The 25,938-nt window shown below is 38.8% G+C and overlaps 2 protein-coding genes across 2 annotated transcripts in view; both read right to left on the bottom strand.

Annotated features, from left to right (window-relative positions):
* The window catches only part of ARSB (arylsulfatase B), a 61,737-nt gene extending 52,161 nt beyond the window's left edge, over positions 1 to 9,576 (bottom strand). The window contains exons 1-4 of the mRNA XM_059873754.1: positions 9,256 to 9,576; positions 6,316 to 6,502; positions 3,874 to 4,064; positions 3,116 to 3,323 (exon numbers count right to left, since the gene is read on the bottom strand). Of these exons, the coding sequence (XP_059729737.1) occupies positions 3,116 to 3,323; positions 3,874 to 4,064; positions 6,316 to 6,502; positions 9,256 to 9,561 (892 nt within the window). The 5' untranslated portion in view covers positions 9,562 to 9,576. The remainder of the gene's footprint in view (positions 1 to 3,115; positions 3,324 to 3,873; positions 4,065 to 6,315; positions 6,503 to 9,255) is intronic.
* A 5,758-nt stretch (positions 9,577 to 15,334) lies between these two features.
* The window catches only part of DMGDH (dimethylglycine dehydrogenase), a 39,910-nt gene continuing 29,306 nt past the window's right edge, over positions 15,335 to 25,938 (bottom strand). Inside the window, exons 15-16 of the mRNA XM_059874050.1 lie at positions 16,833 to 16,967; positions 15,335 to 16,090 (exon numbers count right to left, since the gene is read on the bottom strand). Coding sequence (XP_059730033.1) covers positions 15,875 to 16,090; positions 16,833 to 16,967 — 351 coding nt within the window. The 3' untranslated portion in view covers positions 15,335 to 15,874. The remainder of the gene's footprint in view (positions 16,091 to 16,832; positions 16,968 to 25,938) is intronic.

Here is a 25,938-nt window from a genome sequence, read left to right on the forward strand (position 1 = left end):
AAGAAATCTACAGCTTGAGGAAAACTCTTCACAGAGAACTAATCAGATGACTATGTTTGTTGCAATGCTACTTGCTATAATACAAAATACAAAATGACCACCTGAAAATTATTCTTTAAAGCATGTAGAGACACAAACACGGAAGTGTGAATTTTGGCCTCAACTAAAAAGGAAATAGTAATGAATCTGGTAAAATGTACCATAAAAGTAGGGCCTTCTTTTTCCTCTATAGACTTTCAACACCACCTTTATCAAATGACACTGCTAACAAAATAGAGAGCACTTTTCTCTTAGAATGGTCTGGGTTTGAAAGGACCTTTAAAAGTCATCTAGTCCAAGCCCCCTACAATGAGCAGACTTCTTCAACTAGATCAGCTTATTTAGTGCCTCGTCCAACCTAGCTGTTCCAGGGATGGGACATCCTAAATCTATCTCTGCAACCTGCTCCAGTGTTTCACCAACCTCATTATGAAAAATGTCTTCCTTATATCTAGTCCAAATCTGTTCTACTTCAGTTTAAAACCATCACCCTTTGTCCTGTCACAACAGATCTTGTTAAAAACTCTGCTCCTCATATTTTTTATAAGCCTACTTTAAGTACTTAAGGCCCACAGTAAGGTGTCTTCAGAGCCTTCTCTTCTCCTGGCTGAACAGCCCCAACTCTCTGTCCTAATAGTGAAGGTGCAGCAGCTCTCTGATAATTTCTGTGACCCTCCTCTGGACTCCCTCCAGCAGGCCCATGTCCTTCCTGTGCTGTGACCCCAGAGCTGATGCAGCACTCCAGCTGGGGTCTCAGCAGAGGGACAGAATCCCCTCCCTGCCCTGCTGCCCACACTGCTCTGGATGCAGCCCAGGACACGTGTGGCTCTCTGGGCTGTGAGTGCCCATGGCTGGGTCATGTCCAGCCTCTCACCCACCCAACAGCACCCTCAAATTCCTCTGAGCAAGTATGATGATTCTGTGTCTTTAACATTGCTCGTTAAACTTATGGATAAACTTTATCATTCCCTAGATTCTCCCTTGCAGTCTTCATAGAAATCCTTTAATTGAGTTTTAATCCCACAAAATGGGAACAACTTTCTTGGAGAGAGCTCTTGATCATAAAGAAAAGTGTGAGTCCCCTGCTGTATCCCAGTAAGTTAAAAAAGGGTCTCCCAATACCAGAACAGCACTTGGGGCAGGAAGAGGCAATTCTCCAAGCAGACATGTCCTAAAGACCTGAAGGTAAATCATACCATAATCATAGGCTCATATTATAGCTACCAGTGCACAGCAGGACTCCCAGTTCCAAAGGACCTGGAGGCTGTGCAGGGAGATCTGACACAGCACAGCTCTCTGCAAGGGATGCTCAACTGCAGACCCTCGCATGTTTCTTTTCAACCATGTTCTAATGTCCATTCTGAAACACACCACCTGCAAAAGTACTAAACAAAATATAGAAAACCCAAATAATTTGACACGATTTTTCCCTTTTCTAGTCTTTTAAAAATGTTTTATGGTTATAACACTTAGTTTTTGAAACTGGGTCCTTATTGTATGCAATGTTTTATGCCTGTAAAGAATAACTGCATGAAGAGAGAACACTGAAAAGACCCAAATCACTGGCCCCTGTCCTGCCTGATTTAAGTGAAATTTCCATGCATTTTGATCATCTTAAATTTAACTCTTGGAAGTTTAAACTGTCAATTAACTCAAAATAAGTCCCATTAGATAGGGCAGGCACTTATTCTCCTGATTGTTTGACTCTTGTTGAAATATACTGATTGCAAAATAATCGCTGTTAAAAAACAGGGTATGGAAAAACAAATGCTTCATAAATGAAAAAAACAAATTTGTCTTTTTAATTCACTCATACCTTGTAATTCTAGCTCAGATGTATTTAGTTTTATTCCACAATGTTCTAAATAAACAATACTCAAATAACGCTACCAAGCCCCAGACTCAGCAAAGACTGGGTTTTTCCATATGGAATAAATACTGGTATAGTTTTCCATATGTCTTTGCTTACTTTCAGTTCTAAATATAAAAACATTGCAAACATAAATAGGCATAGACAAGTTATCAAATCCTGCTAGAGCCAAAACCTGGACACAAATATAACATCATAAGGCAAACAGGTTTGGATTCAAAATTAAACTCCAAGATTCTGAGTGCTATAGGAAGCAGCTGCTAAACTCAAAACACATAAGTGCATTTTCATCAAACTTTGGCTGATTTTTTTTTTGTTTTGCTTGCCTGTTTGTTTCAGTTGTTTTTGTTGTATTTGAAGTGTTCACAGAAAATTAATTTGCCATTTTGACAGCCCTAATATGTAAAGTGTGGATAAAAGAACAAATGTATGCATTGAAAGGCTACTTCCCATTTCCAAACAAGAGTAAGTATGTTCCTGAAACCCAGCCAAGCAGCTGTATTTCAAAAAAGTTCTATTTCATTCTTAATTTGGAAACAAAGGAGACTGCTTTGCAATGTATTATTTACATTACTCTAATAACCTAGAAACCGGATCATGTGCCTGTACATATAAAAACTTAGATTGTAATTTGGCTGACTAGACTGCTAATCATATTTTCAGCTGTTTTACTAACAGACCTTTGTTTCATGGGACTAAGATGTCAGTGAAATACTTCAAAAACAACAAAAACTACACGACATCTTAAAGTGAGGGAAAGAAACAGTTTTGGCTTCAAACTGCTTGCTGTCTGGCTGTTTGTCCTTCCTGAAACACATGGCAATTCACAGACAGGACAGACTGCTTCAGAAGAAATAAATTTGTAGACAGCTCTCAGTAAGGATTCAATTCTGACGGATCCTCAGCAACTGCAGCGTCAAGTAGGACGCTTCTAACTCTACTGCACTCCTCAGATTTTATAAAGGTATTTTTACACTACCAGGAGCATCCCCCATGTGCACAGACACTACTTCAGAGTTGTTTTTGTCAAGCTTGAGAAAGCCCTTAGAGAAGGGAGAGAAACTGCTGCTTCACGTAAACTCCTGCTCAACTTTCATCACTCTTATGTCATTAGAAGATATCCAGAGGAAAGACAGAGCGGCCAGATCTCTCTGTAGTCAGCTTGTTAGCAAAGTTATTACTAAAATAATACTTGAAGGAACTTACCAGTAGAGAAAACAAAAACTGTGTTGTCCCAAAGACCATATGTTTTCAGAGCATCAGTAAGATTTCCTACAGCTTCGTCCATAAGAGTCACCATTCCTGCATAATGGCGCCTCTTCACATCTTCTATGAAAGAGTATGGTTTCACGTATTCCTCAGGGACCTCGAGAGGTTCATGCACAGACTGAAATGCTAGATAGAGAAAGAGGGGCTGGGGTGCAAGGGTTAGAATGGAAATTAGTTAAATGTAAAGTACTAAGAGCAAAAGTTACTGCAGCGAAAGCAGACCTCTTTTATCAACAGTGCAGGTAGTGCCTTTGATTTCTTCTACAACTTCTACATCTTCTATTCCCTGCACATAAACTAAGAAAGCTTTGAAAAATTACTTTTGAAAAGCTCTGGAAAAACATCAGGTCTATTTTTTCTACATAACATAATTGTTAACAATTTCTTTCTATTAAACTTCTCACCTTAAGCTTCCTTTCTCTGTTTAGAAGTGCAAACTACTTGCTCAACTATTTCTAAAAATGTATTAATTGCATTAAAATAGAAGAAATGGAGAAGGGTAGCAGGCCAGGTCCAAAGCAGATTTTGGTAGCAGGTGAGTTTTACCACTGCTACTTCTCACATTTAGCTCGATGCACCCATTGAATAGCCCTGAACTGCAGCTCAAACACAGCTCTCTCTATTAATATTTCATCAATGTTTTTAGAAGCATTCTTTAATGCTGAAGTTATCAGAGTAACAGCTGTTGCCTGTACCTTCTCAGTTTTGTGATTGGCTATAAGATCTATAGCTCTTTCTGTGAATAAATTTGTTGAGTACACATTTTTAAATCCAGTTGCAACTTCTTCCCCATCTCGAAAGTCCAGAGCACAGCGCGTCACATTCTTTGCTTTGATGAGGACACAGCGATCATGAGTATAATAATCCTCACTGCCCAGGAGATAGCCTACAACAGGAAAAGATGTCAAATGAGCAGGCCAACATCGTGTCACATAAACACATACATCAGGAGGAGAAAAAAAGTCAAACACAAATGTCAAAACATTAGTGGTTTTGAGCTAAAACACAAATTCAGCCCTGGACCACCTACTGTGAGACCCCTGACACGTCTAAGTAGCTCCACATTTAATACCTCATAGGCTTTTCATTGCTAATGCCAGCATTAATTTCAAAAGAAATTAAACATTTTGAAAGCAGTTTAATGACCTCTTATTTGTACTTGGATGTCCATGAGCACTATACTAATGCACTTACAGCCAAGGCAGTGATCTAGCCACGAACTAGTCTGATTCTTGGTGGTATGATTTCTACGTTTGTATTTTGATGCAAGGCCTCCACCTCTATTGGAAAGTTTGGAATTTTTAAATCCATTTATTCAAAAACACCCAAGTATGAATCATCTTTTATAGCTGTTGTAATGCAGTTTCTGATCCACTGCTGACACCAGCTGGTGAAGAAGAGACACCATCATTTAGAGATATCCAAAAGAAATTAAGTAAAAAACCTGCATGTATGGATTTGCTCCTACCTAGGGCTAGCCCATCAGGCATGGAGAGCCCTTGTGTTTTAGCAGGCACAAATAAAACTTTTCAAAATCACTTGAATCTCAAAAATTACATTTGAAATTGGATTTTAGATTTCTCCCCCAGTACCCTGAAAAAATGGATGAATCTGAAAAAAATACAGTCCTGTGTTCTGCAAAATAAAGAACTTGTGACAAAAAACCAAAATGCAAGAAATTTACTTGAACTTTTTTTTCAGCAGCTGCAGCCAGTTATTTCTGCAAAAACAAATGTACAGAAAACATAAAGTTGTCTTAAATAAAATATAAATGTCTACTATATTTTTAGGAGAATAAAATGGTTAATTTTTCAAAAGATGAACAGACTTTATAGGCAGATTGCTTACATCAATGTACTCAGAGGCACATGTCACATTTTTTCCATTTTGAATGCCCTCTGGGCGAGACTGCATCAAGTGTGCCATGGAATCAAACACCCCTAATCATAATGGATGCCTACTGGAATCACATGAACATTGCAGGATAAAAAAGTACTACATCCTCTGAAAAATCATGTCACATTGAGCACCCAAAAACCATACCCAGAGCCAGCCTGTGCTCAGACTCCTGCATTTAAAGCCTGCTCAGTCCCAGGGTGAGATTTCACAAGGAACAGCAGCCTATCTACACCCATGCCATCACAGAGATCCCAAGCTCCTGTGAAGGGATAGGAGAAAGCACAAATGCTTAAGCAATGAGAGCCATTATATTCCAATCCACATACATTAGCTTAATTCAGTTGTGAAACCACAGCCCCGAGCTCCCTGAAGAGTGAAAAAAAGGAAACTATCTAAGGGAACAGTTTTTCCCACCCCATGTTTGGATGATCGTAATTTATAAAAGGCACACACATAGTACAGTCACACTCTTCATTTAAGCTGCAGGTTAGACAAGAGCAATGCACACTTCTGCATTGAAATGAACTATTTTGAAATTCATCATTCAAGGAAAGTGTCTCAAAAAACAACCAAGTGGAGATGGACCTCTTTGAGCTCAGTGCTGTGCAGAATGAGATGTACATCAGACAGCTCAAATCACATAACATACGTGACACTTGTGCAAAACTAATTAATGTGGAATTGATACTGGGACAGGAGCCCAAACCACACTCAGAACAATAAACAAGGCATAGCTCAAGCTGCTCTGCAAGTAATGCACTCACACTTAGGCAATCTACTGTTTAGTCTGAGAGCTTCACTTCCTAACTTGTGAGTTTTTGAATACTACTTTACAGAGGCTTTCACACCATCTCACCACCAGCTCTGGAAAACCAAAGCTTCACAAATTGGCTGTAATCCCCCTTCCCTATTCCCCTGTGCTGCTGTAGGTAGGAGACAGAGAATTCAGAGTAAAAAGTTACGTCTGAGAAGGCGGGAGGAGTGAGGGAAAATGGTAAGAGAGAAATACTTTACTTGAAGCCACACAGTAATTCTGATACTTTCCTCAGTAAGTTGTAAAGCTTGAGCATACATTTAAGGTATTATCATCTTTTAAGGAGTGATACTTTGGAAATATGCATAGCCAGGTATGGCTTTACTTATAATTCAACAGTAAATCTACTGCTGTTACAAGAATGGGGCAGTTTCTGATCCTTTTCAACGCTGCATCTATTTCCCATATTAAATCAAACCATTACCAAAGTAAGTGTCAAATCCTCTGCGGGTTGGAAGGCATTCTTTTCTGTACATCCCCAAATGCCACTTCCCCACCATGTGAGTAACATATCCCGCCTCTTGAAGTAGCTCTGGGAGGAGTTTCTCATCCAGTGGCAGACAGCTGGGCTGGCATGGCCAAATTATCTGGTGTTGTAAACCTGTGTGGATCTAGCAGAGAAAAGAAGTGTGAGAGATCCCTTACAATGCAGCCCACAGGTTAATTTATAAGCAGGTGAAAACAGAAGCACAGCAGCATTAGAGATTAGCATTATTTTTAGGGGCTCTTCATTTTACCAGTGTAGCACTGAAGATGATGAGGAAGCTGCAGGTGAAGGGCAGGGGCTGCATGGAAGAAAACAAGAAAATAGCACTGCAAGAGTTAACATCTTCCCAGGCATAAATCAAGCACAATGAAAAAAACTCCAAAACAAACAAACAAACACACACACACACACACACACAAAGCCTTTTATGCTTTTAGCTAGAAATCTAACAGGTAAGAATTATCATTATGGTCCTTTTGAAGGCTAGGGACATCTCAAGATGGAATGAGATTTTAAATGGGATTGAAATGGGCAAAAATGCACATGGTGGGTGAATCCAGCAAGCTTTTGCCTGTATCATAGAACAGCCACTGGAGGAAAGGTCTATAAAAGAAAGCTGTTTTTCTATTACTCTTTTAAATGGACATTATATATACATACTTGTATATTTATTTGCATGCTTTAAATTAGTACAAGCACTTTAGAAAGCATTTGGATATGGGGATGACACAAGCTTCACATTGACTAGATCTGATATTCATTCAATAGTCCTACTAAAGTTTCCAGTCTTACTAAGTGGTGAATTTTGTATTAGTTTACAAAACCATCACTGATAACAATACTTCAAGTAGTATATCACGCCTGATATAAGGAACCTCCTCAGTTACTGATACTATAAGCTGACTTTTGTCAACTTCTCTGTCTTCTCCACAATCAAAAAGGCACTTCCCTAACCCTAGGCATGCCAACATATGTACACAAGTATATATGTCTTGTATTAAATGTTTCTAGCAATCTGTGTGTGTCAAAGCACAAAGTCTCCAAGATTCCCTGGAGCAGATGACCAGATTTTATGACTTCACTAAGCACACCAATGTAGCAAGCTGCATGATAAACTTTCAAAGCATTGCTTTGAAATTTAGCAACTCTCTGAACTGACTTTTAAAACAAATAAGCCGTGATCTTAGGCAAGTGGGTAAGGCCCTTTTCTAAAGGGCCTACTACTTCCTCATCTTCTTTGATCAAGGAGGTTCCAAAAATTAAATTATAGTATATATTTTCTATTATACATAAAAAACATTAAAATATTTTAAAATGCTTTATTACAGAAAGCATTAGTAAACCAAACGCACAAACTAGCAAAGCATTGTAATTTCTTGCACTGTATCTGGAAAATGAGAAAAAGGAAAAGGAGGCAATAATAAAAAAATATCTATAGCTATCTTAGACCAATACCATTACTTTTCTTTCAGACAGCCTGCAAGGTGACAAGAAAAATTTCAACTCCACATTTAGGTTACTTTCTCAAGTTTCTATGCAACAGTTAATCATATCCATGGGTAAAACAATTTTTAAAAAGATCCCACATATTTGCTGCATAATTACTGCTGCACTGAATGCTTCCTCTATTAAAAAAAAAACAAGACCAAAAAACAAAGAAAAAAAATTACTTCAATTTTCTAAGATTATTTTACTTAATTGCAACATGGTTGACACAAAGATTATAAAATTATCAAGCCAGATATGTGGGAAGAATTTAAATCCAGACTGAACCATAGGTATTTTCAAAGTCCACTTTTAAGATGTGATGCAGCAGTGGCCGCTTTCTTAGAAAGCACATTCAGATTATGAACAATATTTTAAAAATATTCACTATGAAAAAAATATTTTAGGTTATTTAATAGAACAAACTCAAGGGTTGGTAAAGATAATGTAAATTGCTTTTTCCTATTCATCATTATTCATTCTTCGACGTATCAGGAACCAGACAAATGCTGCTTGGAAAGAGTATCACCTAGAACAACATTCCTGCAAGAAGAGATAGCATCCACTAATACAGGATGACATTTATTTTCTTTCACTCAGAGCAGTTTATTTGGCAATCACTGCGGTTAACATGGATGGACAGGACTTCTTGAGACAGAGGGGAAGTTCCTGAAACACACTTAACCCTTTGAGAGCTTCTTCCTTCTGTCTATGCTGTGTGTCCGTACTTTCCTTCCCACCCCCCCACTCCCCATGTTTTTGCCAAAACTGCAAAAAGGATGGGAAAGGATAGAATGATACCAGTACTATAAAGCCCAAATCTTGTATCTGTATAATTGGGGGAAAAAAAAAAAAAAGTGGGAAAATCAGGATAATCACAATGAACTATTTAGACACCCAGACTAATGCCCACTCTGTGCGCACTCCACCGAGGAGCGCCGAACATCTTCACCTCCTGCACCAGGTAGAGGTGAATGTATAGCTTGTGGCGCGTTTGGGCGCTGCACTGGAAATAAGTAGCAAACACGGAACAAGTAATGGTCATCTGCTTCTGTCTGCGTCTCGACCGGGTTGTCCAGTGGAAAATATCCAAGAGTCAGGCGACTAGGGCAAGGATATTTTCCAGGACAACCTGCCGTGCCTGTTAATCCAACCGAAGCACAGAGAACACCTCGGCTTTTCTAGAAGAGAGCAATTTGCACTGATTCCATGTCTAGTTTACTCCCGAGCTCGCAAGGCGAAGTTTGCAGCTTCAGAGCAGCTGGTTTCCGCAGCGCAGCGGCACAGAGACCCAGCAAACCCCAGCTGCGGCACGGGGGCTGCCAGAAGCGGGCAGGGAGCAGCCGCAGCGCGCCCCGGGCAGCGCGGCAGGGGTGGGAGCGCCCGCCCTACCTGGTAGCGGCCCGACAGGAGCTGGCTGCGGGACGGCGTGCACAGCGGCTGCGTGTAGTAGCGCTCCAGCCGCACGCCGCCCGCCCCCAGCGCGTCCAGCCGCGGCGTGCGGATGGCAGAGCCGTGCCAGCCCACGTCGCCCCAGCCCAGGTCGTCGGCCAGCACCAGCACGAGGTGCGGGGCGGGCGGGCGCGCCGCCGCCGGCAGCGGCAGGCACAGGGGCAGGCACAGGGGCAGCAGCCGGCTGAAGCACAGGCTCAGCAGCCGGCTGAAGCGCGGGCACGGCACGCCCGCCCGCCGCGCCATCCCCGGCAGCCGGAACTGTGTCGAGGGGAGCGCGGCGAGCCGGGGCTCCGCCCGCCGGGCGAGCGGCACGGCCCACTGGGCGGTGCCGGGAGAGCGGGCGGGGCTCGGGCGCCGCTGCGGCCTGGGGCGGGCCGTGGGGCTGCGGGCCTCGAGGGTGGAGCCGTGCGGCGTTACGCCGATGGGTTTTGGTGTTAGCTTAAAAAAGAAATTGTAAAGGTTTTGCCGTTGTTGGCAAGGTATGCAACCTGCTGATGCTGGCGGTCCCTTCCAATTTTGTCTTGCTTGAACTCCTATATTAAACACCCGGTTCAAACCTCGGAGCCTTTCCCAGGGGAACCAGGGAATTATGTGCAGGTTTGTGTCTCAAGTCATCTGTGGTTTTAATGAAGTCAGTACAACATTATGAGGACAGGACAGAGTGCATTCTCGTAAAATTATCTGGACTGTTACTTTTGCCTTCATAGCAGCTTATCTGTCTTTCACACTGCCTACAGAGCTTATTCTGTGTGTAAGCACAGTAAGGCAGCTGGAACACACACACGGCCTTACTGCTGGCCAATGTGCAAGACAGGGAAAGACAAGCTGCAGCCATCACTGAAGATGCAGCTGAGGTGAGCGAGGCGACAATTATTCCTGTTGGAGAAACTCTCCTGTCAGCATCAGCTGCTAGTGCGCACACACACCCACAAACCCACGCACTCACACAAGAGAGAGACCCGTGCGTCTTCCCTCTCCCTTCAACCCCCAACCCCCCGCAAAATCATAAGCAACCCGTGCTTTTCTCTCTCCATTTTGTCCATTCAGATGGGAAGCCTAGATCGAGGTCTGGCTGTAAAATGGTGCTTGTGACTGTTACAGAAGGAAGGAAATTAAGTAACACAGAGGCCGAAATAGCAGCAATGTGTTTCTTCAAACCATGTAATTGTCTGTTGTAGTGTGTTTTCTTTGTTTGACAAGTTCGCTTCTTAATTTGTGGTTTTGTTCACTGTTTGATCTGTGGGTTTTGTTATCCCCCTGTATTGTCCTCCCCCTGCCTTCGGAGAGGCACAGGCTCCTCATTTTGTATCTTGTGTTTCTAAAATTAGACCTGCTCCCTTACTGTCATTCAGTTCAGTTAGATGTTAATCTCTTTGTTTGCCACCCAGACACTCCCTATCAAGTGTTAATCCCCAGTCTCCCCAGTTGTCAATCCCTCTTGTCCCTTCCTCCCCCAGAGCGTCAATCCTCCCTTGAACCTGCCCTCCCTGCCGCAAAACTCCCTGTCTATCTTGTCAAGTTAGGTTCCTCCCTATTGCTCCCTTATTGGTTTATGTGTAAAATGTCCTGCCTTCAACCCCTCCCCAACCATACCCCTATTGGCTCATTACCCTAAACCCCTCCTTCTGAGTGAGGTTATAAAAGCCCTTGTTTGCCCCCAAGTGCTTGTCTTGGGTCTTAGGGCCTTAAGATCTTCTGTCTTCGTCATGGGTAAATAGAACCATCCCTGTTTGACCCCAAGACCCGTGCTGCTGCCTTTTGTTCCTGCGCCGAACCACTGCTGGTAGCTGGGATTTGCATAGGAGCTTGTGAGGGGGATCTGTCACGCCCCCGTTGTCGTTGGCACCGCGGCAATTGTCTAAAGCAGTATTGCAATCTACCTTAGTTATAAGCTTGATGTAAAATTTAAGAGAGTGAAAGGACAGAAATAGCTGTCAGCTCTGATCAATTTTGTTCATCCATGGAGTATATATAAATTTCAGTGTCCAGTGGAACATCAGCCATATATTTCCCATATTCAATTTAGTTGGAATGGTTAATATGTGTATTCCCAATATAGCCATTTGGTAACAGGCAAAAGAACAGTCCACATTAAAATTTGTTTTTCTTGGTTGGAAAGCTAAATATCGAGTATACTGGATTCCTGACTGTTTCCTGATGAGTCTCTGTAGGAAGAAAGTTCCTGCTTGTTTTAATGAAGTCTAGTGGATAAGCCTATGAAGCTACAAAGTTGGGTTTTTTAAAATCCCACAGGTTTCCCTGCTGGTTTGAAAACAGCAGCTATGATGAGTGATGTCAGCTTTTTTTCTGCAATGAGAATGTCCTACAATCTACAGCCAGTACTGGAATGAGAAGCAACTGTACTGTCCTAAAGTCAGTTTTCTCCAAAGTAAATTCCAGGATTACTGACACACTGGTGTGTGACTATGAGTAGTATTTTCTTTCTTGAAATGTGATTCATACTGTTCAAAAGCTGCAAGGTTCCATTTTCTCTTTTTTCTCGTTCAGATCCCATGACCAGCCTCAAATGTCTCACTGAACTGTTTCTTTTTCTAACTTCTTCCGTGTCAGTATTACAGGTAAAGTTTCATTCAAGTGTTAGCACATTTCCACAGAAACCCTTTTTGCTCTCTCAAAATAAGTACTTTGAAAATCTGCACAGTTCTGGTGAAACCAGAAATTTTGAAACAAAATTCATAATTTCTATTCCCCTTTCATATTTTCAAAGTTATCTTGGTGTTTAAATGTAGCTGAATTCATACTTCCTTGCAGAGAAGCACCAAGAGTTATGTACTGGTTATCCTATTCCACTAGAACTGGGTAAGCTTGTTGCCTGACCACAGTTAGTCGTGATTACATTGAACAGTCTTAAATAGATACTGCAGATACTGCACAGTCAGTCTGAATGTTGCTGCCTGCCATATTTTTTAGGATTTTGGGGGTTTTATTTATTTTTTTACTAGTTGAGGGAACTGGAACCCCAGTTAGAAAAAACTATTTCTCTCAGACAGTATTCTCGTGAATTAAAAGAATAAATCCAGAAAATGGTCTATGTTTAGTCTCTTACATTTCAGTTTATCTTTTCTGAATTTGGGTTTGAATAATTTGGATGTTGCTTTGGGATCAGTGATTAAAGAAGTCATTAGCTTGACACACAAGGTTACAGTATCAGTGTGGATTTATTATGCCATAAAAAGCATGATGTGGACTCTTTTTGCAGTAGCACATGGAAACTTGGAACAAAAATTCAAATGGTAATAGTAACATCTACTCTGGTGTGCAAAAACACTGGAGATGGAAAAAAATAGGAAAATGGGGAACAAATCTTTCTGAGAAAACTGCTTTTTACATATCCTGATTTGAGTATTTCAGAAAATTTCCTAGATGACCGCCATTTTTTCACCTCATTGCAGACACGTCTCCTCTGTTCACTGATGAGGTTGAGAAAGACTCTAAAGAAGTCCCTACCAATCTTTCTACACTGGTATTTCTGTTTGATTGGTTAGAAGCCCTCTTAAAACTCAATACTTAAACATTCTTGCTCCTATTCACTTCCTGTTGCTGTGTCTTGGCACAAGTTTAGGCAACACCATATCTCAATCTGTAACGAAAAGAAGTGACAGGAAACTACAATAGCTGCTGAACGCTTCTCCCACCACATTTCTTCATGTTTATGTACTTTTTTTTTAATAACTTTAAAGGATTGATTTATGTATGTGAACCTGTATGTTGGCATGATTTGTAAAGCTTTGTCCTGATACTTTCATTTATCCATGCTGTGCAGAATGCAATATTGAGCTGTTCTGATGAATATTCAATAAGCTGCCTTGGATATCAGAGCAGTAAAAAAGCCAGGTCTACTAGGAAACACTTTCAAGCATTGCTATCACAGCTACAGCCCCTCTAATTCTCAGCAATCCTTGCTTAAGCTACTTCTGATGTTTCTGCTTCTGAATTCATTGTTAAAGAGTAAGGCATTCTTAAGAAGTAACAGAGAGCAACAAGATATTTAATTTGTCTTACATGTGGTCAGTGATGAATCGAAAGTTGTTTTAGTCTTGTAAATTGGCTGCAAGAAACTATATTGCCTTGACCCAGAAACATTGTTAGCTTACCTAAATCTTGAAGTTAAATGAAACTTAGAACCATGGAATATGTTAAATTGGAAAGGACCCACAAGGCTCATTAAGTCCAGCTCCTGGCCTTGCACAGGACAGCTCCAAGAATCACCTTTGTGTCTGAAAGCATTGTCCAAACACTCCTTGAACTCTGACAAATTTAGTGCCATGACCATCTCCCTGCGGAACACGCTCCAGTGCCTAAAAACTCTGTGTGTGAAGAGGCTTTTCATAATATCCAACATAAACCTCCCCCAAGTAGTCTTCAGGCCATTCTGTCAGTCACCACAGAGAGGAGATCAGTGTCTGTCCCTCACAATGAAGTTGTGACTTCAGCCACTCCTCATACAGCTTCTACTAATTGGCTGAGGCTTGATCTTGGTGTGACTTGGGTCACAAGAGCTGTCAGTGAGAAATCCCTAAAGAAATCAGTGTCTGGGCTTGTTTAATACTACACTGTAAAGTGAGAGAAGTCTGCGTCAGCTACACATAGAAATTAGGGGTTGGGAGGTTACAGCTGGAAATGCAGTACAAGCTGCCAGAGGGTACCGGTTCTGAGTTCACTAGACTGTAGGAATTGTATCTGCTATTCATCATTCTTTGCTCAAGCTGCAGAAGGCCTTTGCCTTCTGCAGTCAGATTGATCCAGTTGATATATTAATCTTTCTTCTGAGTCAGAAAAGGAGTTACAAACCTGATTCTAACTGTCAGGCTGGGATATGGAAGCATTGTTGGAACACTTTGGCATGGTAAAGCTAATTAGGAAAGTATAGATGAATCTGTCTCAGAGTAACTGTTCCACTACAGTCCAGGATATGAGGTCTAGTGAATTTGCATTTGGGAAATACTAAAATTTAAAACAATGTTTCTAAGCATTGTTCTTTTTCTCCACAGTATAAATAAAACCATATAATATCAGCTTGTACTTCAGATTTCTTAAATGCTCACAGAGTCACAGTGGTTAAGTGCCTCATTACAAATAATAATGTTATCTTTAGAAAAAGTAACATTTTGATGGTTCAGCAAAATAGAACTGAATCGCTTATGAAAGTGATTCATAGGAGAATAGCAGAGAATAATTTCTGAATGGATTTTTTCATTCAAGACAGTATGACATGCCAACCTGGCAGAGCTCATATATTTAATTTTGACCTGCTCTATAAAAGATATTCAAAACAGCACAATTTAATTCAGCTTACTTTATCAAGAGTGACTGTTCATTACTCAAATTGTGTTTCTCCTGGTATATATTATTTATACATTTGCTTCTTTGTAGAAGATTTAGAGGCACCAACTCTCTTGAAGAAAGTGCATTTTGGACAAGATTCATACATACTTTGAAAACATTTATCTATAGCCTAAAGGACAGCATTACTAAGTTGGAAATTTTAACATTGTTATTCAAAAGAATTATTGAGAATATTATTGAATTCTGAATGAGTGTTTTATTAATTTAGTGTTTTCCCATCATACACACTATCCCAATGCTGCTCACTTGGTTTATTGAATATTTAACACTCAATAAAGCTCCTTTGCTGTGAATTCAATTATATTTTTTCATTGTTAATATTTCTATGTAATAATATATGGCTCATCTATATTTGCTTCAATCTATAATTAACAGAAAAAACCGACCACCTTTGGTGCCTGTCTACTGGTTCAGATTTAATACAGTAAATCTGTAACTTAAGTTTTGTCCAGAAATTGAGCAATAATATACTGTTTGTTGTAGCATATTACATGTAATATGCCAGATTATTTATGTAAAATTGTGCTTCCTATATGGAAGAATATAGAATGGGCTTCCTAAAACTATTTCACTGAGAAGAAGTAGATTTTGGTCTTCTATGAGAATTTCTGCCAGGCTGGCACACAGAGAAAAAATGCCCAGAGTTAGGTTTACCTTTAGTAATGCCTTTATTATTTTAATGGTTAATGGGATGTCTTTCAATTCCTTATGAAGCATTCTGTGTAGAACTAGTGACATGATTTTATGGGAAGCTTGCTATTCATGTGTAAAGACTGGATAAGCTACTTTACCTCAAGGGCAGGCAAAGGAGGAAGTGTGAGTGTGAGGGAGGGGGAGGAATTTGCTATTGGACAGAATCAAGAGCACATTTTTCATATGGATTAACACAGATCTGCCAGCCAATGTGGGAGCAAGCTGAATCAATGATGTGCTCATTCCTGCCACTTTCTGCTCTCAATTGCTACTGAGAAGCAGAACACACGGCAGCTCATCGGCTCTGCTCAGTTCTCTAATGTAAACAGCGCATACAGGGAATTAGGAAGTAATGCTGTTGAATTTCTCAGTCATGTATGGCAATGAAGATCTTGAGTTTAGTAATTAGAAAATATCAGTAGGTTAATTCTCTTAATTTTATGCATATTAATGGCACTATTTCCTACTGCACAATTTGCTGCATCCTCATCTATGTTTATGTTTTGGGACTTTCACCCTTTTTCTGAAGGCGCGTTCTTGTTGGTTCAGTCAGCACCAGTGGCTCCTGTATAATGGTTGCTGGATAATTTTTACCTAAAAGTTCAACTTCCAATTTCTGTCCAACTTTGCTGAGTTCCATGGGAACATATGCGAAAGCTAGACTCTGCTGAGCTCCGTAGCTGAAACATCCAGATGTGGTATTGCCAATAACCTGAAAAGAACCAAAACCAATTGTATTTATTTTCAAGATGCAGTGGATTTTATGGAAAAAAGAAACAAAAACAAAACAACAACAAAAACAATGAAATAAACCCCAACCAAAAAAAAACCCCAACAAAAAAACAACCAACCAAACAAAAAACCACCAAATCCCAGCCAACAACCCAAACAACTAGACATCTCACATTTTGGTTTATACACTTCAGATATCATGCAAGTTTCAAGTGTGTCATGCAGTTCATAATATTCTCAACAGAGAGTAAGACTGGGAAGGTTTTGCTTCTTAAAAAAATACCCTGCTCTTATTATGTTAAATTAAGTTTTTCACTGGAACATATACAATACACATGCATGTGTTTGTTATCCATAACAATTTAACTGCTAGTGAGTATTTCAACACAATATGTGCTGAAGTGTTGACCCCCAAACTTTGCTGTTTAATTTCTTTTGAGTAGCAAAAGTGTTTTCTTAGAACAGCAGTGAACTTGCAGAAGAAGATAATGGATGACAATACATTAGTCTCTTCCAACCCTAGTTTCAGCGACTTGACAGCATTTCACATCTTCTCTGTAGGTATTTAATCTTTACTTCCTGCTTGAAGATTAGTGTGTTTATCACAGCTTCAAATTGCTCTGTGCCAGTAAAATAGAAATAATGCATTCACACTTGAAACACAAAGATTCAGTTCATGGGGAATTAAGACTGATTTTTTGCAACATGAACTATATCCTTGCCTTGCCATTGTGCCACACACTTTCATTTCCCTCTGGATCAACATTATCTGTTTCCAGTGTGAGATATACCAGTTGTCGTTTGAGCCCCTTTTCTTTAAACTCCTTCAGTGCTTGTTTGCCTGTAAAGTCTGCTGCCTGAAAAAATAGAAGATGATGATATAAATTTATTTGGGTTCTCCAATATATTTAGAGATCTAAATATTTAAATGTATCTTAATGTGTTTGCCCATCACAAGTATTTTGTATGAAATATAGATGAAATCAAATCTTTAGCGGACAGTAAATCTTGTATCTTGGTATTTTTATACTGGAACATTATATTATATACATACATACTAGTACATTATGTTATGTTATATATTTATTCTGTATATTCATTTTCCTAGATCTCAGCCTTTAATATACATAATTCCAATGTAGTAGAAACACATACATAATGAACTGGGGTAAAGACTACCTGCCCAGGCAAGGCTGTAAGCCAGAAGACTGTACATCATTTCAGTGTCTATGAGAAGAAGTGAATTCCAATACCCAGATCGCAAAGTCTGGGCCTTGCTCTGTCAACATGCTTCCTTTTAAAGCCATCATCAATTTATGACTGTAACCTGTCAGTATTCCACTCTGATGTCTCTGCCAGGCTGCACAGCTGGCAGTTTACTCCATATCCTTGTTTTAAGGTAGGTACATTTTGTTCCCATATCTACCATTTTATGGATAACACAGCATGTTTTGTAAAGAATACTGCTATTGTCTGGAGTTCCCTTTTTCATCCTGCTTAGAAAGGTACAAGCAGATTCTCACATTTCCAGAAGAAGACTGCACAAATGAGTGACTAGTATGGGTGTAGTCACTGGCAAGTTTCAGAACCCTCAAGGATATGTAGGACATTATTTACTGTATTTGATCACATTGAGCTGATTCTCTCACAGGAACATTTAGGTAGGAAGGGGCCTCTAAGCTCACTGAGTGCAATCTTTCACCAATCACTGCCTTGTTAACTACAGCATAGCAGGAAGTGTCATGTCCAGTGGTTTCTTCTTCACCATCTCCACGGATGGTGACTCTGCCACATGCCTTTCCAATGCGTAACAATCCTTTCCATGAAGAAATTCTTAATGATGTCCATTTTTTTCTCCTATGGCATAGATCAGACAGAGCAAAAGAATTGTATTCAAACTAAATTGCCAAATACACAGAAGCCTCCCCATGGGCAGAAATATAACAGCAGTTACAAAGTCCTCTAGCTTTCGAGCCTTTGCTTCACTAGCAGTGAAAGCCATTTTAAGGCAGTTGATCTTAGGTCTGAAGAAGGAATTATATTAATTTGATGAGTGTTTAAAGGAAAATAAATGAAATATTGTTGAAGCCTTCAAAAATACTATTTCTGGTAACGTTATTTAATTTCATTAGAAAATTATTGCACTGTCAGAATTACAAGCAACATGTATGTGGAACAGATATTATACAGTTAGTCCACGTGTTCTTGTATTTCTTGAGGTCCATATAAATCCATGTGTAGGCTCAAAATAAATTATTTAAGTGATGAAGAGTTTTTGCACTATGAAAGGTTAGGATCTGCAAGCAAAAAAAAAGCTTATGAACCAGTTAGGGAGCAGTTAGTCGGAAAATCAAGGTGATTCAACTGGGGAGAAAGCAGATACTGCACATAAAGATCAGAGCTGACACCCTTTGTGGGAAAAAAAACAAGAAATACAACTCAGACCAGAAAAAAAAAGGCTGTGAGGATTCATTTTGGAATATAATGTCAAGATGCAACTGCAAAATATAAACCAAAGAACTAACACCAGAGAATAACAAGCTACTGGTGGTTCCCTCTCACTTTTCTGCTACAAGGTGGGTGCAACTGTAGGAAACACCTACAGCTAGAAATCCAAATAAGACTGTATACCATAGCATGGCTCACAGACTAAAATGCTTTGCATAACAAAGAGAAATACCAAGAAGTAAACATTCTACAGGGATACTTAGCACTGAATCAATTCCTTCCTATTCATGCTATTGTAATATCAGGTATTTAGTCACATGGAATGTAACTGTGGAACTAAAGGCAAGTATTCAAATGCAATGTTATATGCCCTAGGTATGGAAACCACTAGAACAAGCAGCTAGCAGGCTTTAGAATCTACCTAAGCATGGATCATTTTATGCCTGTTTCTTGCAGATACAAAATTAAATCCTTTCCCAATTCATTTTAACTGGGCCAAGATTTTGGCCACCTGGAATAAACCACTACATAGCTATTATGCTAACTGAAGATGCACATGGAGAATTTAATGTAAAGGTCTTGTTCTTTGCTATTTTCTGTTCATTGAAGGTTAAGAATATTCCAGTCTTTTTAGAATGATACCTTGGAAAAATAACCAGGATGTAACCTAGAATTCAAACTCTACAAAATACATGCCTCTCATATATATACATACACACACTACAAAAATGTGTGTATCTACATGTATAAATACATAAACACATGCATGCATGCATACATACTTGAATACTACATGAACATGCATAAAAATGTATATGTGAAAATACATGTGTATATGTAATGTACAACTGCCAGTCTATATGCACCTTTAAATACTTAAAGCACCTCCTTAAATTCCAACTATAGGAGTTCAACTAGTTCAGTCTACTTCTTTTACAGTTCTTGGGTACTCATGGCAATTTCACACTAATGTATTCCCACCATTATTCATTTTTGCTTTTTAAGTGTATGTGCATAGGATTGTTCATTCCAATCAAAACAGAATTTGGAAGCTGATGCATTCAACCTCAGTCTGGCTATTTTTGGCAAAAAATGCTTCCTCTTTCTAGAAGAAAAATAGTTTTCATACTGCTTCTATTTGCTTTATCTTGTCATAAAAAATATAATGCAAAAAAAATCATATTTAAACCAGTATAATCCAATAAATGAATATAAAATCCCCCAAAACCAACAAAACAGAAGAAAAGTAAACAAATGAAAACACTGAACAATTCCAGCATTGAACAAATATCAAATTTAAAGCTGCTCTTTGCTGTTAAGATTTTTTTAAAAAATTATGTGACAAGTAGGAACAATGCAAAATCTTTGTAATAATTGAAGGGAAGACAGTCCTGAAAAGCTGAGCTTAAAATAGAGAAGACTTTCAAAGTAATCTTTGGCACAAATTCCCAAAGCATTAAGCTTTGGCAGACATAATGGTTTTAACATAAAATAAAAACACTTCTTAGACACCAAAGATAAAAACCATATCTACTATTTAGCTTCATTTAATTTGAGTGCAGTTCACCAGATAAAAAGATGGGCTGTTCCTTTTTACTTGTGTGTTAGATAAGTTTAGATAAAATTGAAATGAAAAATCATATCACAAAGACAAATCAGACAAATTTTTAAAATAGCACATAAGGGATACCACTGATTAGTTCATCTATTGACATACTGTATATATGTTCCTGACTTATCCTCCTTATCAGGCTTTTACTTTGTGTTAGTTGCCATGTGTTTGATAGCACAAGATAAACCCACTGTCTTTTAGAAAGAGTTTACAAGACAATAACCAAGGTGATTTTTTTATGCTCAGTGAGATACCTTGAGGAGTTTAATTTACTGTGTTTCAAATGTACCTGGCTTTCAATGGCACAGCAATCCTAATTCTAATCCTCTGTAAGAACCTCTTCTAGTTTAAGGGAAGCAAAGGAATAGAAATGATCTATAAGCCTTTCAAAAACTTTTTTTTTCCATGTTTCTGAGCCTGTGCAGTTTATCAGAATTAAGTTGAAGTGTCTAAAAAGAAATATACCGTATCTGTTCAACAGTTACTTACAGCAAAGATATACAACTCTCTCAACAAGGAACTGCTGTAATTTATTCAGAATTCCATTTAGGCTGTAATTTATTCAGAATACCATTTAGGACTGTGGGCATAGAGCCAAATTATGAACACAAAGTGACCAAACAGAGTAAGGCAGCACCAACAGCTGCTGCCATCTACTATAACCATAATGTTACAACACTCTGGAGGCAGCCTCTATACAGTCTAGAAATTATGAAATTTTTCATAGCTAGATGCTCTTTAATTATTTCAGGGTTAACACTCCAAATGATATCTGCCTCACCAGCCTGATAAAGGAAGACAATTTTTTTTCTCAGAGAGCAAATATTTGACAAGTTTCTTTTTCTGTAGCAAATCAAAGCTACAACTTACACCACATAAAAAATTTTTAAGGGAGGTGGCCACCCTGTATGCATGGCACCTGCACCAAAGCATTTTTCACTCACTCCACCTAAGTTCTTCTTGTATGCAGTCAGCTCTACAAAGTTGATATGATAGAAACAACTGATGAATTACTGAATTATTTTGGATAAAAATCCCTATCTAAGTGGGTGCTTATTCCTTTACATGGCCAAACAAACACACAGGGAGACACCTAGATGTGCATTTTATACAGATTACAAAATCTTTGCAGATTGTTTCTAACATGTTTCCTAACCTGTATAAATTTATGAAATAAGTCCTCTGTTTTGTGACCCTCTGGACACCAAATTATGTAATGATAGAATACACTTCTACTCACTCCTGAACTTCAATTTGAATGGGGACAGGATTTAGGTGGAAAAGTACACTCAACAGGTTATATGCATAATAAATGGAGATTGAAAGGAGGGGGAGGGGAAGAAGTACCATGCCCCATCTCAAATTTCCTATCCATCACTCCATCTTTTTTCTTGTCCCCAGGCTCCTTAGCCCCTCTTCAGTAAAGCCTCTTTTTTCTTCCTCCTCTTCCCTTTCTTGTGTGGAGTAAAGCTGGCATGGAACGCAATCTTATTCCAGGTTATGGAGTGAAGTCAGTGACCACTATTGTAGTCATTCCTTTCAGAACAAAAGGGATGCAAGCTGGAAAAGTGAAGCAAGGGCAGACAATGGCAATCAGGGGGTGCTGCAGGAATTCTTGGAGCTCAGGCTGTTCCACACCAAGACCATGGGAACACAAGTTGGACAGAAACAACTGAGGGGCAGTTTTGGTAAGTGGCCAGGTCAGAAACAAATTACTAGAAAGAGGAGGGAATAAAACTGTAAATCTAAGCCTGCTATCAAAGGAATAAAAGGGTGGAGGCACATCCTTAGAACAGCTCATCCTTGCTTCCTGAGAGATAACATCTTACATATTGTTATGTTGGAGGATAGGTCAATACTCCAGGACTGGATCTTGTCATTCACTTACCTATAGGAAGCTGAAGGGTGTGACAAAACTTCTTTTCATAATGCATTCCAAAGCAATTAAATACTCATGTGTCTAGCAAATGTAATAGTAAAAACCACCAAATGTCTAAGTGAGAAAAAGAGGTAGCATTTGTAGCATGAGAGATGTGCTTTTACAATGACATTCAGGCAGCCACTGAGCAGGGATGGAGGAAATGAAATGCAATTAGTGATAAGCAGACAAGGAAAAAAGCAAGAATCAAAGGAGAAGGTTGTACGTTGGTAATACAAAGGGGAAAAAAAGGGGGGGGGAGGGGGAACCCTGGTAGAATTGATAAGAAAAAATAAGCTATTCTGGATATTGAAAGATCTGGAAAGAAGATTGGAATTAAGAACAAAAAACCTGCCCCAGTAAATAAAGAGGGCCGAGGCCAAGAAACGCTGCCTCCAAAAATTGTAGTTTCTCCTATTGGAAACAGACAAAATATGAGTTATGCACTCGGATCCTGACTTATAAGAGCAGAGCAGAGTTCCAAAGGATTTCCTTCATCTATTGAACTCCCTTCCCAAGCCATAGTGCTGTTCTGCAGCGAGCGCGACCAGGAGATGGCAGTCTTGGATACAGCAACACAAGCACAAACCCACCAACAGCCAACTGCGGACTTGGAACTCAGAAAAATCCTTCTGAAAGAATTAATTTCCGTGAGCTGGTATGAAGGTTTTTCACTCTAACATCAAGTTTCATAGGGATTTCTGGTCTATTACAGTCAGGAGAAAAATAAGGCTATTTTAAGCCTTCAAAGGCCATATCTTCGAGTACTCAAAAATCTGAGCAAGTGCAAATGTATGGAACAGTATTCTTGGATGTGGACCAAAAAGAGTTGCAGATTTTCTTTCTGAAAGATATTCTGTGTATTTCCTGGCACAGTGACTAACATTATGACTCTACTGAATATTTTGTAGCAGAGTGCTTATTAATGAGATGAGGCTATCTAACAACTATCTAACTTACTAAATATAATTGAACAGCCAAAAGAAAGACAACAGGTATTAAAAACAACCCAAGCCATTCCTAACCTGGACAGAATTGTGTTTCAAAATTGTGAAAGCATTTTATACTTTATATTATAAATTGATCCTGTTAGTGTCCCTCCACTTTAGTTAAATTGCAGCCCATCCTGCTCATTTGTGCAAGGAAGCAACTAACACTAACATTAGTGAAACAGGGATTATCAAGCAGACTCTAGAGGAAACCACCTAGAACAAAGCCTCAGAGTTACTGACAAAAGGAAAGTGCCACATAAACCCTGTGGAAATGGGTTTACTTATTGCCATGTTATAATTTAATACCCTGTGAGGTATTAAAGAGAGTTTTTCCTATTATTAATGACAAAAAAAATTACTAGTCTGTCTGCACATGAAGATGATGCATATTAAACTTTCTAAACACAGAAAGCATCAGGAATTTATGAGGACTTTACATCTCTTCATATATATTCCCCAGATATATGAATGTCCTTTTGTACAAATTAAAATTCTTTTTGATCATATTACCTTCACTGGCATCTGGCTCTTCATTCATTTTAATCTGTTTAGAAACTGTCTTCATTTTCCATGACATACCATTCAAGATTCACTTATGCTGAAGTCTTTTCACAACAGTTTTGTGAGTGCTTCAGCTGCTTGTTGCCCAGTAAGAACTCTAGTAATTAACTGAACAGTGCCTTTTGGTTCTAATTTACACAGAAATCAGCACTTTCCCCAGCTGGGGGCGCATGCTTGAAGAAATAATCTTTGTGAGGAGCTGGACAGTCCAAAATGTCAAAAAGAAGTATTTAAGTATCTGTAGCTTGTAATTTTTATCTCATTTACCCTTTTTTGAGAGGAATGTTTGTGCAACAATAGAAACAGGTAACAAAATAGTGTTTGGCTTGTGTTGACTCACAGCTGCCTGTAAAGAATGTTGAGGGCTCTACTATGCCAAAGCTGCAACAAAACCAGAGGCATGGAACTGCGACTCAAACTGCCAAGAGGCAGAGTAAATAATCTCAGACTGCATTTCATGCTACACTGTTCAGAGTGCTTCCAATAGGTGAATTAGCTCAGGTACCTCTGAAGTGTCAACATATAGTCACAACTGCCCTCATTTAAGTCAATAAAAAAACATTGATTATTTCCTCTTTCACATTAGTTCAGCAAAACTGGCAGATGTTTCAGGCTGACACACTGCATTTCTGTAGGACATTCATTCATGCCCATTTGTCTACAATGTGAGGACCTACTCTGGGGAACTACTCCAACCCTGCATTTCCACCATGCAGAGTGTGCAGAGCAACTAAATGATCAAGTGTTTTAATGCCTTCCTATGATCTGCATAGGCATCTTGGAAAGCTGCTTCCAACAGTTTTCCCTGCTTATGGCTGCTTTCCTACTTAAACTAAAGGAAAGGAAAAAAAAAAAAAAAAGAAAAGAAAACAAACAGATGTGTCAAAAGGAAGTGGAAAGAAAAACAAGTAATAGTAACATTTTTTATTGCCTTCCCTGCAATTCTACTAATCTCTCTTCAAGATGGAAAGGCCTTGATTTTTTTGTAAATGCAACTTAATCCTAATCCATACAATTCTGTATTTCCCTTGCATGTGTCAATTCCTCAGATTAAGGCAAAATTATATTACCCAGCGTAGAGAGCTGTAACTCCACTACATGTAGGAACTGCCATTTACATCCTTGGGAGCACCCTGCCTCAATCCTGCATAGGTTGAAGAACTTTTCCTTCTATAGAAGGTTCAAAAGTGAGCGGAAAAACGCCTTCCTGGGCTTGTTCTGTTACGTTCAGTGAAATTGTCTCATAAATATAAAAGCATCCTTTTATGTTTAACATGCTTCTGTAATTCTTTCCCGTGCAGAGTTTAAGATTTGTTTTTTATTTAGAGATGTAACCTAAAGTTTGGGATTCTTCCTTTCAGTTCTACAGTGCCTCCATATAACAGGGCAAAAATATCAAGGACCATTTATTATCTGTTTATTACAATTTCAGGTATAAAAGGAGCATAAATAATAACAGCTTGTTGCTATAACACATTGCATCATTGTCAAGATTAAATGTTTTGCAAACATATTTTCTTCTTGAAAGAAGAAAAATATATATACTTTATATTATATACTGTATTTATATTTATATACTGTAAATTTATATGCTTTAATTTACAAATTAATAATTGAAGCAAAAAAAGATTAAGTCAGAAATAGCCAGTCATTTAGGACACTTTACTTGCAATCTCTAGGACCAGATTTTTCATGTTAGAAACTTCAGATCCATTGTGCAGGCAACTACTGCATGAGTTGATGGAGTAACTGATAGCAGCAGACAGCTTTAGATCTGCACAGGACATGATTTCACCAGATTTTGTGTAAAGGTCCTCTATTTGACAGAGTTTAGACATTTGGTTTGTGATTCATTTGGACCAAGAAAGAGAATTACAAGCTTTTTCTTTGTATCTATTAGACTAAAACAGAATTTGAATTGCTAAAATATTAATACAAAAAAAGTGAGGTTGCTAATCAGAGGAGATTGGACAACATATTTTCTTTTTTACTGCACAGTTAAATTCAACTAGCTTCATTCTTTAACCTTCAAATCAGGTGAAAACAAGTTATGAGCAGAGGACCTCTTCAGAAATTCCATGAGCAACTAATTATTCTTTTAACCAGTGTACTAATTTTACTTATATTTAACTTATTTTTGTCAGTTGTCCCTAGCAGTTCTAAAAAATACACTTTTTTTCAGTAATTGTTGTAGCAGAGTGGTAGCCAGGGAAAAAAATTCTAGAGATACCTGCTTCAACAAAAATGAAAAGATAGAATATTATCACAATATGAACAGGTTTGTTCAACTTCTGTGT

This window comes from Haemorhous mexicanus, chromosome Z (genome assembly GCF_027477595.1).
Source record: "Haemorhous mexicanus isolate bHaeMex1 chromosome Z, bHaeMex1.pri, whole genome shotgun sequence".
Classification (NCBI taxonomy): Eukaryota; Metazoa; Chordata; class Aves; order Passeriformes; family Fringillidae; genus Haemorhous; species Haemorhous mexicanus.